The 17,241-nt window shown below is 52.6% G+C and overlaps 1 protein-coding gene across 10 annotated transcripts in view; it reads right to left on the reverse strand.

Moving 5' to 3' along the window:
• MYRF (myelin regulatory factor) overlaps positions 1–14,948 on the reverse strand; it is a 44,049-nt gene extending 29,101 nt beyond the window's left edge. For 6 of the 10 annotated variants that reach the window (XM_086895570.1, XM_086895567.1, XM_086895574.1 and 3 more), the window contains exon 1: positions 14,819–14,947. In XM_086895570.1, the coding sequence (XP_086751696.1) occupies positions 14,819–14,864 (46 nt within the window). In that variant the 5' untranslated portion in view covers positions 14,865–14,947. Of the gene's footprint in view, positions 1–14,818 lie in introns of all 10 variants that reach the window. The other 4 variants (XM_086895576.1, XM_086895575.1, XM_086895568.1 and 1 more) reach the window with 2 other exon arrangements.
• Positions 14,949–17,241: the final 2,293 nt, after the last annotated feature.

The raw sequence follows: 17,241 nt of genomic DNA on the forward strand, positions 1-17,241 counted from the left end.
GAGCCGTGGCAATCCCAAAAACCCACAGCCTCTGCCTGAAGAACAAGAAGTTAAAACTCTCAGCACCCTCCTCGTGAGCTGAGCCGGGCGGGCTGAGGCCCCCGGACGTGTGAGAATGTCAGGAATCCCAATGTTTGGACTGGTTTTCTCTGCCTTCCCCAAACCTCCAAACACGCTCCATATCCCAATGGAGGTGCTTCCCACCCCGCTGCCTCCTCCCTGCCCCTGCTCCGACTGGCTCGTCCCTCCTGGCGGCACCTTCCCAGCTCAGTGTCCCAGTTTTGGGTGCTCACAGAGGTGGGCATGGGGCCACAGGGCTTGGAAAGAGTTAAGGGAGCCTGGCCTCCATGAACTGTCATATTTACAGGTCCAAGGGATTTAACCCGGAATTTTCCTGGAGTGATAGGCTGAGAAGTTTATGGAATTTCTATTTATAACAGTCCCGTCCCCCCCCCCCCTTCAATTCCTACTCTGTTGCCTGTCTTCAAATCACCCCTAATCCTGCCTGGGTCACCTGGGGGTGGGAGGAAGGGAGAGAGCTGGAGAACTTCATCCCAGGATGCGCTAACACGAACCAGATGTGGGAAGCTGGAGATGACGACGAGGTCAGCGCTCTGCAGGGGCTGGGGAACATCAGCCAGGGGTGGGGGGACACCGAGGAGCAGGAGGAGAAGGAGGAGGAGGAGGAGAAGAGGCCGTGCCAAGCCCAGAGCTTCCCTGTGCCATTGGAGCCATGTACCAGAGAATTTTCAGGGCAAACTGAGGCATGGAACAACCTGGGAGGTGATACAAGCTGTATCTGCACCAAACTGGTGCAGAGTGAAATAGGATCAGGAGACTCCAGGAGCTTCTGATTCTATGTGGTCCCTCTCCTAATGGTCCTCCAGACCATGCTGGAGCAGCAGTGGGATACAAGGATGAGCAGGACACACGGAATGAAGCTCCACCAGGAGTCACCTGGGATGCCACAGCAGTGCCAGTGCTTGGCGAGGCGGCGAGCCCCGGCGCATCCCTGGGCTCATCCCTGTGTCCGTGCACCAGGGCTTGGTTGTGCAATCCTCAAGCCAGGCTGCAGCATCGGCACATTCCCGGGGCCCCGCACCGCTCCTCACCCCCTTCTCCCTCCTGCCGTGTTTATCCTTCGGGCCGGGGGGATTGGCTGCCGGCCTGGCCGCGAGCACCAGGAATCCGGGCCATGGCAAACAAACCAAACACCGCCTAAGCCCAGGGAGCCGCAGGGCCAGTGCTCGGCTTCGGAGCTTCTTCCCATCCTGGACAGCTCTGGCCCTCAGGGAGAAGCCGCTCCAGCTGGGAACAGCATCCCTCCCGTGCCTGCCACCTCAGCAAACCCAGAGACCTGGCCTGCACACCTGGACACAGCTGCTTCCATAAGGAACCACGGGATGACCACCCTACTGCCCACATACCCAGCCTTGGGCGGCTTCTATCCCCTCCAGTGACCCTGGAGGAGCCCCTGGCTGCCCCTGCATCCCGGCCCAGCATTCCTTCTTAATTAATGCTCTTTATTACCTGACTAGGATGATAACCAGCCCCCAAACGGGGCTCCTGTAACCAAAGCAGGACAAGGAGCCAGCGCTCCCACAGCTCCCCAAAGACCACCCCAGAGCAAAGTCCCGACTGTCCAAGGCATTTCCAGGGGATCCCAGGCCTTTCCTCTGAACAACAGCCCCTCCTCATCCCATTCCCCCAGGAATATCATCCTCGAGCAGCTGTCCCTTGGATTAGGACAGCTTTTGTCCCTACGCATCCCAACCCGGCCCATGTCCCTTCCCATCACAAAAGGTGGGACTGTCCCAGGCCATGCTGAGGTTCATCCACCCCGTGAACCATCCTGGGGACATTCCCTAGCCAGCCCGTCCCCAAGGACAGCCCTGTCCTTCCAAAGCAAATGGGCAGCTCCTGCATGCCCTGCTCATACCGGAGCAGAAAACACAAGGTCCAAATTCCAACTAATTCCACACCAAAAACACAGCCAAGGATGAGCTCTGGGATCTGTGGGATAAGATCCCAAGGAAAACACCAAACTGAGGGGTAAGAATTTGGGGGTTTGTGAAAATTTGGTTGTCGTGGAATTAAAATGAACTAATCCACACTGCAATGGATACGGGCTTGGAAAAGACACATCCTGCCAAACCTTCTCCATGGAGGGGCCAGGATTGTTCCCAACCCACCCATACCTGACCCTCTCCTTCCTGGTGAGCTCCCAGCCAACATCCCTGCTCCCAAATCCAACCCTCTGCATTCCTAGAGAAACTAGGCCATGCCAAGCAGGGCTGGATGCAGGGAAAGCAGTGATCAGGGACAGGGATACAGGACAGTGGGATTTAGCCAAACCCCCAGACTTAGGGAGAAAAAAGAATTTACAGGGTGTTCAGGAAAGACTCAGGAGAAACAACCTGTGAGCCAGCTCCAGAGGCAAAACACATGCAATAATGAACTGGCCTGGTGGGAAGTACAACCAAACCCATGGCAGGGGGTTGGAACTCAATGATCTTTAAGGTGCTTTCCAACCCAAACCATTCCAGGATTCCCTGAATACCCAGTGTCCAGAGGCAGCAGCATCTCCCTATTCCCTGGAAAGCTCTCTCTGCTCCTACATAATCCCACAACTCCTTCGTTCACATCCACAGATTAATGTATTTGGCACAAGCACCTTTGGATGAGGAGGACAAGGGCCTGGGAAACACCTAAAACTCGGGGATAAGGAGATAACAACTTCCATTCCCCCTTCCCAAGAGGACAAAGTGTTGGTGGGAGATATCCCAAGGCACAGGAAGTGTGAGGAGCCAGAGGAAATGATCCTGCTGTGCCATGGCATGTTCCTTGGGAAGCTCCGCAGGAAAAGGAGGCAGAAAGGATGATCCTCCCTCCCAAACTTCCCTGAGCCCTCCCTCAGAGCACCTTCTCTCCTCCAACCCTCCTGGAATATCCCCCCATCTCCCCTCGCCGGAGCTGTTCTCCCTCCTGCATCCCTTTCTCCTGGCAGCTCCCCACCCTTGTCCTGGCCTTTCCCCCACCCTGGCCAGCTGTGAACCTTGGCATGGATGGAGCCATTGTCCTGGGAGAACGGGGGCCGAGGAGGAGGAGGGGAAGGTGTGAGAGGGGACACAGAGGCGCGTTTGTCCCTGTCCCTGCGGCCGTCAATGCCGCGCTTGTCCATTCATGCTCTCCGAGGGCAGGAACAGCGGCTCCATTTGGGAGGCTCCAAGGTGCCTGCCCAGGGGGGCACATTGCCCTGTTTGTTTGGAGACAACGCCTTTATCTCCCTCCCCGGGATGAGGGTGTTGGAGCAGGGACAACAGGACCGGAGGAGGCCACTTCATCTGGCGGCTCCCGCTGCACGAGGCCGCGGCCTCATCCATGGGAACAACAGGGATGGGGAAAAGCTCCTGAGGATCCCTTCTGCTGAGGTGCCTCACCTGACCTTGCTTTATCCAGATTGCAACTTTGGGAGGGGACAGGAGGGACATTTTCCATAGGATAACACGTCGTGGGTGAGCTCCTGGACACTGCTGTGGTGGTGAAGGTCCACATCCATATCCCACACCATTCCCTCAGAGTGAATTTTTTTTTTATTGCCAGAACGGATAAAAAATTAATAATATAGTTACCAGCTACATACCAGCACCAAGAAGAAACTCAATCCAGCTGCCCAGAGCTTTCCCATGCTCAGCAGTGACCAAGAGAGGGAATACTCAGGGAAGCACAAGGAGCTGACAAAGTTGATGGCAGATCCTGAGCTGTCATCCCACTGCTCTTCTGCTTCCAAGGAAAGAACCCAGGGAATGCAGTCCCTGGACACTGACCTTGATGCAGGGCAACACTGTGGCTCTGGAAAGGCTCTTAGGGAATCTGGAGATCCAGGATGAACCACGATCAGCTCAATTCTAAGATACCCACACCACACACACAGGGAACTTGGGATAACTCAGGATTTGGAGAGGTGCTGCCTCTCCTGGAAACCCCCCCAGCACAAAACAATCCTTAGGGAGGGAGGTTAAGAATGGAACAGCACCAGGATACAGGAGCAGAGGAAGCCAAGCATCGCTGGGAACACCGTGTCCAGATCGGACACATCATTCCCTCCCTTCCAACTGGGAGGCACCAAGGTCTGTCCAGGCTGGATAATCTCCAGAGACTGGGAGGAAAATGCAGAGCCATTTATCTAGATGGGACATTTTCCAGGGCCTGGGAAGGGCCATCCCAAGTTTTGTGCAACCACCATGGATCTTTCACAAGGAGCAGCGTTGGGTCACCAGGGTTTTCCTGCTCCTCACACAGCTGGGACGATTGCTCCAGAGCTGTCTCCCAAGAAAATCACAAGGGGTGTAAGCTTCCTCAGCCATGTGGATCCCACAGTATTCACCCAAGGATCCCACTTTTCCCAGGATCTAACACGACCAATAGGAGTGGGACAGGTCCAGGGCTGTCATTTCTGTCTCCATGGTCCCATGGCAGGGGGTGGAATTGGATGGTCTTTAAGGTCCCTTCCAAACCAAACCATTCCAGGATTCTACGCAATTGAATCCATTATTGAAACCCCAAAATTCCCTAGGGATTGCTGCCATGCTGGGTATTCTCACATCCACTTCTCACAGTGCACTGAGGTTTCTTTTGAAAAAAAAACAACAAACCCTTGTTTGCCTTTTCTGACCAAGTCTGAGCCATCCTGGAACATATTTCCTGCTCCAGGGATTTAGCAAACACTTCCCAGACAATACAGCCGAGATACCAAACGTGCTGCTTGGATCCCGTCCATCCCATGCGCTCCCTGGGTGTTCCCAGGATCACTTCAAAGCACTGGACTGGCTGGAGAGGCCCAGATCCAGAGGGAAGGTTCCTGGCATGCTGCTTGAGGATGTGCCATGGGGAGGAGAGGATCAGGAGGTCACTTGGGAAGGTGGGAATGAGTCATCTCCAAAATAAATACCAGGCACAAGGATATTCCTAGCAGAGACCCCCAGGAAGGGACCGGGGTCAAAAACATTCCAGGGGGACCTTCCTGGTCTCCACAACTCCCTGACAGGAGCCAGGTGGGGGTCAGGCTCTGCTCCCAAGGAACAGGGGACAGGAAAAAAGGAAATGGCCTCAAATTGCAGCAGGAGAAGTTTAGATTGGATATTAAGGAAAATTCCTTCATGGAAGGGGACATGGGATAGTGGTGGTCTTGGTAATGCCAGGGGAATGGTTGAACTGGATGATCCCAGGAGGCTTTTCCAACCTAAAAGACTCCATGATTCCACAATCTCTGCTCACATGGGGTGAAAGAAACTCCCAGGATTCCTGGCCCCTTGTTTCTGTTCAATTGCCTCTGCAAGGGATTATATAGATACAAGAAAGGAAGAGGCAGCAAAGCCCTTTTCTCCAGGTAAAATCAGGATGGTGATCTCAATCTCATGGATAAACTCTCTGTGGCAGTGCGAAAAAACCTTGGGAGCTCATCCCTGCTGCAACAAAACCAGCAATGAAGGAAAAACACCTTAACAACATGAGAACGGGGAATGGTTCAACTCCATGATCCTGCAGGGTTTTCCAACTTAGACCCAGCTTTTACAGGTTGGAAATCCTGTAAAAATCCCTCTCAGTGATCATTCCTGACCTGTTGCATCCAAAGATGCCCTCTGGATGCCCAGAGCCACACAATGTGTTCTTAAAACCCAGGAAGTAGGAAAGGTCCCTACCTTGACATTCCACAGCCCATCCCATTGGACTGAGTTGAGCTTGTCCAGTTCCCTTCCCTGAGAACACCAGCACAGCTTCCAGCATCCAAACTCTTCATCCCAGGTTGTGAAAGCTGTTCCCAGACTGCAGGTCCTCACAGGGCTGTTCCCTGTATCCCTCTGGCTCCCCAACACCGTGAGGTGAGTTTGGGAATATCATTTATCACCCAGCATGTGTTGGGTTGGAAGGGACCTTAAGGATCATCCAGCCCCACCCATTCCATGGGCAGGGACACCTCCCACTAGTCCAGGTTACTCCAAACCCTGTCCAGTCCAGGCCTGGCCTTCCCTACACCTCAACCTCTCCATTCCAATACCCCTCCCAAAAAACTGTATTATGATAGAACAGAGGGGACAAGGACAGGTAGGATTCTCCCCTGCCCAGAACTCCTCGGAATTTGGGATGGATGTGATCTGGGAAAACCCCATGTCTGTTTGGGAGAGGAGCACCGACCGCATTATCAGCAAGCAGCCAACTGTAAAAAGGTCTGATGGCCCTTAAAAGGCTCCGTTTTCCAAGTTTTCCTTTACTTAAGCAGGTGTTTCATTCCCAATAAAGTCAAAGCGTCCTTTTTAGTGCTTCCATGAATCAATGTCCATAAACCCTGGTTTGTCATAACACAGGAGATAAGCCAAGATCCAGTAGGCTGATAAGATGTTTGCTTTCCTGTTTATGTGGATTTCAAGCAATCGACACTCAGCATTGAAAGTCGTAAATGATGTGGATGCCCCAGCCTCTGGAAGTGTTCAAGGCCAGGTTGGATTGGGCTTGGAGCAACCTAGGACAGTGGAAGGTGTCCCTGCCCATGGAAAAAGATTGGATTTAAGGTCTCTTCCGACCTAAACCATTCCAGGATTCTATAAATCAATGACTGAAACCTCCAGTTCTTTGGAAATCCCACCTGAGCCTTCCAAAACTCCTGTTCCATGCCAACCCCATGCCCTCTGCACTGTCTCCTCCCCACCAAACTACTTGGGTAGGAAAACCAGAACAATTTGCCACTCCATAGCAAAGTTGGGGTGATACCAAAGACAATAGAAAAAACCAGAGAAAATCAAATCAACCCAGAAAAAATTCCTTTAATGCCTGCTTTTTACACCCAAGCACTCTGAGAGTGTTTAAAACACCAGCCTTGGCTTTCCCAACCAATTCTCCTCCCCACCACCCCAAAACCCAGGGAAACACACAAGTGTTCGCACTTGGGAACATTTGTGGACAGGCAATTCCACAAGAATTCTGTCTGCTCCATTTGCAGCCAGGCCTAGCCACTCTTCCCACCTTTCTCTCTCCCTGTTTGGAGTAACTGCCCCAAAGCAGCCAAAGTTCAGTGAGATAAGTGGTGGACTCTGAGTGTCACATTACATTTTCCCTCGGGAAAGAGTCCTTTCCTTCAAATGTGCCTTGAACACGCTCCAGGTGCCACTGGAAGCCAGCCTGGAGTGCGGGATCCTGGGCAGGCCATGTTATCCACCACCACCGGATCAGGGAGAAGATACCATGGATGGGAGTGGAACTGGAAAATCTTTAATGTCCCTTCCAACCCAAAGTATCCCACGATTACATGTCCTGCTGTGCAGCAAGAATGGGGAGAAGGAAGGTCTGTTGGATAAGCAAGGGCATGCCAAGCATGCCAGTCAGTTGGAATAAAAGGATATATCCATGAAAATATAAGTGAGAGCCACTGGATAGCCAAGTGTGGCGTCCAACCATAGAATCCTGGAGTAGTTTGGGTTGGATGGGACCTTCAAACTCATCCAAGCTCCATTCCCTGCCATGGGCAGGGACACCTTCCACTAGCCCAGGTTTCTTCAAGCCCTGTCCAACCTGGCCTTGGACACTTCCAGGGATCAATCCACCCTCCACTCCTCAGAGTTCCCATTTACCCTCCACAGCAGCAGGATGGCAGCTCTCTGCCACTGTCTCATCCCTGTCTGTCCATCCCCAGTCCTGGCATCCCTCTGGAATGCCCCATGCTAAGGGCTGTCTCTCCTGAATGATGCTGGAGCACGGGATGGACACCCAGAAAACACCGGCTTGGCCCCAAAAGCCACGAGACCATTCCTGTTTGTGTCTCCAGCCACAGCTGCTCCCTTGTCCTCTGGCACAGCACACGCTGGTTAATCATTCCTCAGGCACATTCAGTGTCCCGGGATTCTTATCAGAGAGTGCAAAGTCCAATCAGCAACACCACTGGGAAGAGGCAGGAGGGTTCCCCGGCAAGGGCGGCAAAGCTGTGCCGGAGCAACGCCATCCCCAGGCTGGGATACCCGAGAGGGATGCCAAGGCATGGGCTGAGAAGTGCCCTTGGGTTCACTTGCACCTTCCCAGCACAGCTCCCAGCTCCGGATCCAGGAGTCCTGGAATGGCTTGGGTTGGAAGCAACTGTAAGGATCATCCACTCTCTGCCTTGGGCAGGGACACTTTTCACTACCTCAGGTTGCTCCAAGCACTCTCCAACCTGGCCTTGGACGCTTCCAGGGATAAGGCAGCCACAGCTTCTCTGGGCAACCTGTGCCAGCACCCTCACCACCAGATCACTCCAGCCATTCCCCCCAGGAGCAATCCATAGGGCCCCTATCCAGAAGAGGGAAAGCAAAACAGGATCCCATCTCTCTTCTTTGAAATAACCATGCCCAGGAGCCATTTAATTCCCTCTTTCTGCCAGCTGGGATGACTGTCCTGTAAGGCCTCTCACTGATAAGGGTGAGGAAGCAGAAGGAAACCTGTCCATCCAGCATCCCAAGGCTCCTCCTTGACCAGGATTCCTTTCCCATATCCCTGCATGCAGCAGCCCTTCCACACCCCATCCCACGCACGGGCTCAGCCGGATCTCTGTGTCACCGTTTCCACCCTGGTCACACCTCCAGCACAACTCCCTCTAATCCATCCCAACTGCCACCTCTTCCTGAAGCTTCTCCGTGTCCGGGCATCGTTCCCCGGGCACCAGCCTATGGAAGGGGCATTACCCAGGACTTGGGCAAAGTTCCTCCTCCTGGAGCCTCGTTCTGACATCACATTTCCAAATCCCAGCCTGACCTTTATCAGGCATTACGGATCCCCCTCTCATGAACAGCTCTCTGGCCTTACTCCACCTGGATGTCTCTTGCTCTTTTCCCAGGATAAAGGAGTTTTGGGCTTGAGGATAAAGGAGTTTTTGGGAAATGGGAGGGAGAAGTACCAGCACAACCATCACAAGACCACGCCAGAAGTGGCAGCGTTTGGCACCTTTCCCTGAAGACAGACGAGGGTGAGTCCTTTGGCTGAAGAGACTCCAAGAATCTCCTACTGGGATGGACGTGGCAGCTTCCCCCAGTGTCCAGGAATGCCACCTGGGTGTGGTGATGAGCTCAAGGGAATGTTTTTGTCTCTTCCCTGCTCTGCTCAGGCCCTGGGATCGAGCTGGACTCAGCAGCATCCTCACATCACCTGCTCCTGTTGAGGGCTGACCAAGCAGGCAGGCAGGGAAGCTTCAAACAGAGGGAAGAGAGAGGAAAACCAGGGAACAATCCCATTGGGAAGAGAGATAGAGAGGCAGAGGGGGAAGCAAGGCAAGCCATGGAAGGGCTGGGGGTCCGTGCTGTTACCTGCTCGTATCCAGCGCATCCTGAGCATGGTGAGAGCCGATGTCAAGCTCCCGCCGTATCCCTGCTCTCTCCCTGTGTCATTATTCCCTGAGCTCAGCTCCTCCAGCTCCCAGGGCTGCTGCTGCCTGCTGGTTTTTCTATTCCCTCCGGGAAGAGTGGGAGGGCCGGGGAGGCGAGCGGGCAGCCGCTGCTCCGCACTGGGATTTGGGACCGCGAGGGGATTACCCGCAGGGATGGTCATGTGTTTGTGCTGTACCAGCTTCCCCGGGCCCATTCCGGCACGGGCTGACTCCCGGCTCCCAAAGAGCTCCGGGCAAAGCCTCTTACCTTCCCACGGCGCCAGCCAGGCCCCGCAGCGACTGTCACCTGCGCCGCCACCTCATCCCCAAGCTGCTCCTCCCTCAGCCAGGAGCACCCCCGGCAGGGATCACGCTGGGCTTTTCCAAGGGGTTCTCCCCCTGCTAGGGCAGCTCCGTGTGGGAAAAGCTCTCTCCAGCATCAAGCCTTGGAAATGGATTTGGGGGCAGGCAGAGGGGGGTGAGTGAGCAAGAAGCCCCCAAAGAGACATTTTTTTCAAGGCATTCCATGAAAAACGATGTTCTGATCCGTGTAGTTGCATTTTTATGTCAAGCCCAGGAACCTAAAACATGAGCTATCAGGACAGGACCCCCAGGTTCCACTGTCCTCCTGCCCTTTCTGCTCCCAGTTTTCAGCCTCAAGACATCCCAAAAGCAACAGGAAGACTTGGGAGCAGCCCCTGGATTCTCATGGATAAGCTGGGTTTACACCAGCAGGAATCTGTGAATTCCTTCTCCACTCATTCCCACCACAAGCAAACCCCCCCTTATGGCCTAGCATGGGGGACAAGGGGCAATCCCAGCCGTCCAGGGGTCACCTCACTCCCTCAGCTCCACTATTCTATATTCCTTCATCCAAGGAAATCAGGGAAATGCTCCAAACCTCTTCCTGCAGGGTGACACTTCCTCCTCACAGGCACCAAGTGCTCCATAACCAAAATCACCAGGAGTGTTTACCAACACCAGGAGCATGGGAACAGTCTGTCCAGAGAAGTTGTGGATGACAGAGGGAGGGTTCAGATGGGATATTGGGAAGAAATCCTTCCCTGGGAGGGTGCTGAGGCCCTGGAAAGGATTTCCCAGAGAAGCTGTGGCTGCCCCATCTCTGGAACGTCCAAGACCAGGGAGGATGGGGCTTGGATAGTGGAAGGTGTCCCTGCCCATGTGGGACTGGATGATCCTTAAGGTCCCTTCCCACCCAAACCATTCCAGGATTCCTTGATCACACATATCCAAACATTCCCACAGGCAAAACCATCGACTCCCGATTCCTGTGCACACACAGAGCCCAGCAACTCCTGCACAGACACACGGCTGCTCCACAGACAACATTCCCAGTGTTCCAGCCACTTGTGCTCCATGAAAACCCGTGGAGCTGTTGGATAACTTCCATGGAAACCTTCCCCTTCTGCTGAACCAACTCTTGTCTTTCCCAGATCCACCTCAAGCCCAAACCTGTTCAACTTCCAGCACTTGCTCTCCTTTCTCTCTTCCTTTCCCGAATTCCCGCTTCCCAGCCCCCGCCAGCCCCGCTCCGCACATCTTTCCCGCTGTACATTCTTCCCCAAGCCCTTATCTCATAAATTAGCCAGGAGAGGGATCCCAAATAGCTGAGCCGTGGCGTAAGCGTTTCCCTGAGGCAGGGGCGGGCAGGAGCAAGGGAAAGGTTGGGAGCAGGATGCCAGCCAAGGGTCAGACGCTGTCAACTCCCTCCTTTTCCTTTGAATCCAAACACAAACGCTCCAGGAACACTCCCAAAACCATGGAAATCTCCTTTCCCTCCCCTGCCAGAACTCTCCCCGGCATCCCATGCTCCCTGCTCCAGGATTTTTGCCTGAGCTCTCCTCGGGCGGGATGGGCTTGGGCACCTCCAAACACATGGATCAGCTGTGCTAACACAAGCCACAGAGCTTGGGAAGATTCCTGAGTGGGAAGGGATGATCCAGAAAGATCATCTAAGTCCAACTCCTGGCCCTGCACAGGACAATCCCAAAAATTCCACCATGTTCCTGTGGACAACAAGAATCTTCCTAACACAGGAGAAGCCCAGCTTGAGGACGCTCAATATGGAAAGCCAGGATTGCATTCCCAGCACCTTCATCCCAGGAAAGCATGAAATTATTCTCAATGCATCTTTTCCCTCAGAGACTTTTCCCATCCCAAACACCAGAGCAAAGCTTGAGATCTTTCCCATCATTTTTCTGCTCCTCCATCCTCACACGCCTCAGATCTCACCCACAAAGAGCAGCCAGCCATATTCCAGGGAAATCAGGATATCTGGGAAAACAAGAATACCCAGGGAAACAAGGATATCCATGGAAGTAAAAATACCCAGAAAAACAAGGATATCTAGGGATACAAGGATACCCATAAAAACAAAGGGTACCCAGGAAAACAAAGACATCCATGGAAATAAATATATCCAGGAAAACAAGGATACCCAGGAAACAAAAATACACAAGGAAATAAGGATATCCAGGAAAACAAGGACACCCAGGGAAACAAGGAAATCCTGCCTAAGCAAACACCAAGGAAAATTTAGGAAAATCCAGGTCCATCGCTCACAGCCGAGAAAACCGGAGGCACCAACCAGAGCTAAGATCTTGGGAGCTCTTGCTTCCCAAAATAAGCCTGGCTCTGCAGATGGGACCAGCCAAATTCCAGGATTTGGAATGACCACAGGCACCGATTCTTCCCCAGCTCCACCAGCACAGCCCCCACTCCCAAACGTCTCCGTGAGGAGCCCAGTTAATCCTTGTCTGACACTGGGAAATACCGAGGGCTCAGGGATTCCTCTTAAATTTTCTGGGATTGCTTACAGCAGGCTCAGATCCTGGGAAAATCTGAGTCAAGCAACAGAAAGAGAATTCCCAAATTATTCCAGGGTTCTCAGTCTGCAGGAAGAAATCTCTTCAGGGGTGGGATGATCCGTGAGAAGAAGAAAATATTTCACTCCAAGAGAAAAATAGTTTGGAAAATGATTTCCTTATGATGGGAATTCAGTGATAAATTTTAAAGGACTGATGGGATAATTAATTTATTCCTGTAAATTATTAAATTCCAACAGTTCTATTGTTTACCACATCCAAAATCCATTAATTCCTCAGGAGGGCCAGATTCCAGAGTAAATCTAACTCCATGCCATGATTTAAGGCCCTGACCTTCACTCCCAAAAAACCAGAGGATCAGTTTGGCCTCAGAATTCCTCGGAGCACCACAATTAAACTGGGCATAAGAGGGAAAAACAGAGCAACAATTCCTGGTGGTAAAACTTCCTTCTCTTCCCTTCTCCTCCTCCAGCTCCGTGTCGGAACAGATGCTCTGGAATAACAGCAGGAAAGGGATTGAGCTGCCCAAACAAAGTTGTGCTCCATGGAATATTTGGCTCAGAGAGGTTTTAAGAAGGATTTTATAGCTGAGGGTAAGAAATATCCTTCAGGCACAGTTTCCTTCATCCTGAATTTTTACAGGAACAGGATGGTTTTGATTCAAGAGAGAAAGAAAGAAGGAGAAAGATTAAAAAGGGGGAAAAGGAGGAGGAAAAAGGGAGAAAGGAGAAGGAAAAAGGGAGAACAGGAAGAAAAAAGAAAGAAAAAAGAAAATAGAGAGGAAGAATCCTAGAATGGCTGAGGTTGTCAGGGATCTCTTGGAGTCACCTTGCTCGAGAAGGATCACACCCAGAAAGAACAGGAAAATAGGAAAAGAAAGAAATCTCCACATTATAATAAATACACTCTGGGGAGAGGGAGAAATTCCATGCCTCCAACTGAAGAGACAAAGAGCTGGTCCATAAACAACATTGGGATGCAGCGCCAGAGCTCTGCAGGACTGCCAGGAGGTGCTCAGCACGCTCAGGATGGGAAGTGGGAAAGGAGAATTTAAGAGTTTGGCCCAAGTGAAATCCTAAAACCAAAGGAAACCTCGGAAGACTGCAGAGAACATGGGCTGGGAGCAGCTGATAAGAGCCCTCATGGTGAGGCTTCCCATCCTCCCTAATCCTGGGGCTCCTGGGAATCTGGGATCATGGTCGGAACTAACAGGAGGTGCTTTTTCCTTTGAAGAAGAGATGCCTTACTGAGAGATCAGCTGGATGCTGGGAGAGAGGGAAGCAGGGAGGAAGCAGCTTGAGCTTCCACTCGCTCCCAAGAGCATCTTCTGTTCCCACTTCCCAGGACAAATCCTTCTGCAAGACAAAGAATCCATAGGGACACTATTGTCCCACCCCAACTGCCTCTGTGGGCTCACTGCACAATCCCACTGCTCCTAAGGGGCTGGATCATGGATCGGGATCCACCCCAGGACCTGTCGGGGCAATGGAGCCTCACCAGGATGGGCACGTTATTCCCTCAAGCAGCACATCCATGTGCCAGGGGCTCATCCCAAAGGACACAGCCCATGGCAACTAGACCTCGGCCTGGCAAGTGACCAAGGACCTCACTGGAAAACGAGGGAGGAAAACAAAGCAACGAGGAGGAAGGAGAAGGATTCAACAACTCTGAGGAAGAGTGGAGCGTGCCAAGCAGGACAGAGCAGGGAAGGGAACATGGAGCTGAGGCAGGAATAACAATGGGATCAGGCAACACATCCCAGTGCAGCCACGAGCAACCACATTCCATCCAACAGAGGCCAACTCCTCTTCCCAACCACTTTTCCACCCTGGTGGGAAGGAGAGCGATCCACAGCCATGCGGTGTCCACAAGGATCCAGGTTCCGGAAAACATCTGGAATCCACAGGCCAGAGCCACTGCCATGAGCCTGCTCCTGCTCCAAGGATGGTGAGGGACATTCCAAGGTCCTTGCTGGGGTCGCAGTGGGAATCTAACGCGTGGCACAACACAGTTCCCAGGATATCCAGCTTGGCACCCACGGTGTGCACTGGAGGATGCACAGCTGCCCCTGGATTGTGCCCCAGGACAGGGATCTGTGCCATTCCAGAGCTGGACAAGGCTAGGATGGTACAGAACCAGACTGAGAGAGCTGGGATTGTTTAGCCTGGAGAAGGGAATCCGGGGATACCTTGGATCCCCTTCCAGTGCCTGAAGGGACTCCAGGAGAGCTGGAGAGGGACTTTGGCAAAGGGCCTGGAGTGACAGGACAAGGGGGAATTGCTTCCTACTGCCAGAGAACAGAGTTACACGGGATGTTGGGAAGGAATTCCTCCCCGTGAGGGTGCTGAGGCACCGGAATGGGTTTCCCAGAGAAGCTGTAGCTTCCCCATCCTTGGAAGTGTCCGAGGCCAGGTCGGACGGCGCTGGGAGCAACCTGGGACAGTGGAAGGTGTCCCTGCCCACGGCAGGGGGTGGCACTGGATGAGCCTTAAGCTCCCTTCCCACCCGCCCCATTCCAAGGGGCGCTGCCTTTGGGGGATCGAGCCGGGATCGAGCCGGGATCCCGGGATCGCGGTGCCCCCGTTACCTTCAAAGAAGCGCTGCAGAGCCTCCGTCTCGTCCACCACTTCCATGGCTGGGCCATGCACGGGCCGGCCCCGGCTCAGTCCGTGCGGCTGCAGGGAGGCATCGCCCCGGCCCGGGGGGCTCCGCCGCGACCCCCGAGCCCCGCCCGAGCCCCGCTCTCAGCGCCGGGCTCCCGGTGCCCGTGCCCAGCGCGGCCGCCCGATGCCCATCAGCGTCCGCCGAGCGCTGCCCCGGACTCGGGCTGCTGCGGCCGCTCCTCCCTCTCTCCCTGCTGCCCTCCCTCTCTCCCTGCTGCCCTCCCTCTCTCCCTGCTGCCCTCCCTCTCTCCCTGCTCCTTCCCTCCTTCCCCGCCCGCTGCTCCTCCTCCGCCCCGCAAAGGGGGTTCGGCAACGCCGCCGACTCCCGAGGTTGCCAAAAGTCACCCAAAAACCAGCGGTGAGGCACCCGGAGGGACCCTGCGAACTACAAATCCGGTGGTGAAGCGCTAAAAAGCAGTCACGAGGCACCAAAAAACAGCTGCTAAAGCCGCAAAAATCTGTGCGCAAAGCAACAAAAAAAAGGAGCCATAAATCACCAGAAAACAAAACAAAACAAAAAAAAAGGCACAAACTACCAAAACCTGTCCAGAAACCACCGCAAAAACAGCCAGAAAGCACTAAAATATGTGCACAAAGCACCAAAGTCCCTCACAAAGCATCAAAATTTGTTCATGAGGCACCAAAATCCCTCATAAAGCACCAAACCCTCCTCACAAAACACCAAGATCTGCCACAAAATCACGAGGTACCAAATAGCAGCCAAAAACTGCCAAAAATCCAGCCACAAACCACTGGTAGAAAAACAACAACAAAGCACCAAAATCCAGCCACCAAAGCACTAAAAATAATAAAAATAAAAAGCCCCAAGCCACCAAAACCCCAGCCACAAGATACCCAAATCTGTCCAGAAACCACACAAACAAACGCTACAGAGCACTAAACTATGGCCACAAGTCACCAAACATCACAAACTACCAAAATCCATCCAGAAACCACCAAAAATCCAGCTACAAAGCACCAAAAACCCTCGCAAAGCACCAGACTCCCCTCCCAAAACACCAAGATCTGCCACAAAGTGAAGTCACAAGGCACTAAAAAAGCCACGAGACACCAAAATCTGTCCAGAAATCAGTGAAAAACACCCACAAAGCACCAAAATCTGTCCCCAAAGTCACACAGTGCCAAAAAAGACCTACAAACCATCAAAAGTCCATCCAGAAATGACCAAAATCCATCCAGAAACTACAAAAACCCAACTACAAAGAACCAAAAACCAGCCACAAAACACCAAATCCACCACAAATTACAAAAATGCAGCCACAAACCAACAAACCTGTTCATAAAATCAGCCCTGAGGCACGAAACCCAACCACAAACCACCAGAATCCTCCCTGAAATTCCAAAACCAGCCACAAATCAACAGAATCCGGTTTTTAAAAAAGACACAAATCACTGAAATCCAGGTACAAATTACAAAACCAGTAAATCCCCAAAATCTAGCCTCACATTCCAGCCACAGACCACAAAAACAACTGCAAATCACCAAAATCCAGCTACAGATCACCCTAAAACAGCCCCAAATCATCAAAATCCAACCTCAAATCACCAAAATCCAGCCCCAAATCATCAAAATCCAACCTCAAATCACCAAAATCCAGCCCCAAATCATCAAAATCCAGTCACAAATCAGCCTCAACCAGCCCCAAATACCAAATCCAGCCCTAAATAATTAAAATCCAGCAGCAAACCACCAAAATCCAGTCCCAAATCACTAGAACCCAGCCCTAAATCCACCAAAAATTAACCCTCAAATCACCCTAATCCAGCCCCAAATCACCCTAAACCAGCTGCAAATCATGAAAATCCAACTGCAAATCACCCTAAATTAGCCCCAAGCACCAAATTCAGCCCTAAATCATCAAAATTCAGCCCTAAATCACCAAAATCCAGCCCCAAATCACCCTAAACAGTCCCCAACACCAAATCTAGCTGTAAATCACCAAAATCCAGCCCCAAGCACCAAATCCGCCCTAAATCATCAAAATTCAGCCCTAAATCATCAAAATCCAGCCCAAATCACCCTAAACAGCCCCCAACACCAAATCCAACCCCAAATCACCAAATCCAGCCCCAAATTTCCAAATCCAGCCCAAATTTACCAAATCCAGCCCCAAATCCAGCCCCAGATCACCAAACCCAGCCCCAAATCCCACCCCAAAGCCCAACCCCTGCCCCCTCAGGGGAAGGCCCAGCTGTGGTCTGTTCACCCCAGATGTTCCCACAATCCCAAATAACGCCCGACTCCCCCCTTCCCCCCCTGCCCCTCCCACCCCATAATGACTCCAATCAAATAAATAAGGGCTCGCTGGGAATAATGTCCATGAAG

Source organism: Cyanistes caeruleus, chromosome 6 (assembly GCF_971803275.1).
Source record: "Cyanistes caeruleus chromosome 6, bCyaCae1.hap1.1, whole genome shotgun sequence".
Taxonomy (NCBI): domain Eukaryota; kingdom Metazoa; phylum Chordata; class Aves; order Passeriformes; family Paridae; genus Cyanistes; species Cyanistes caeruleus.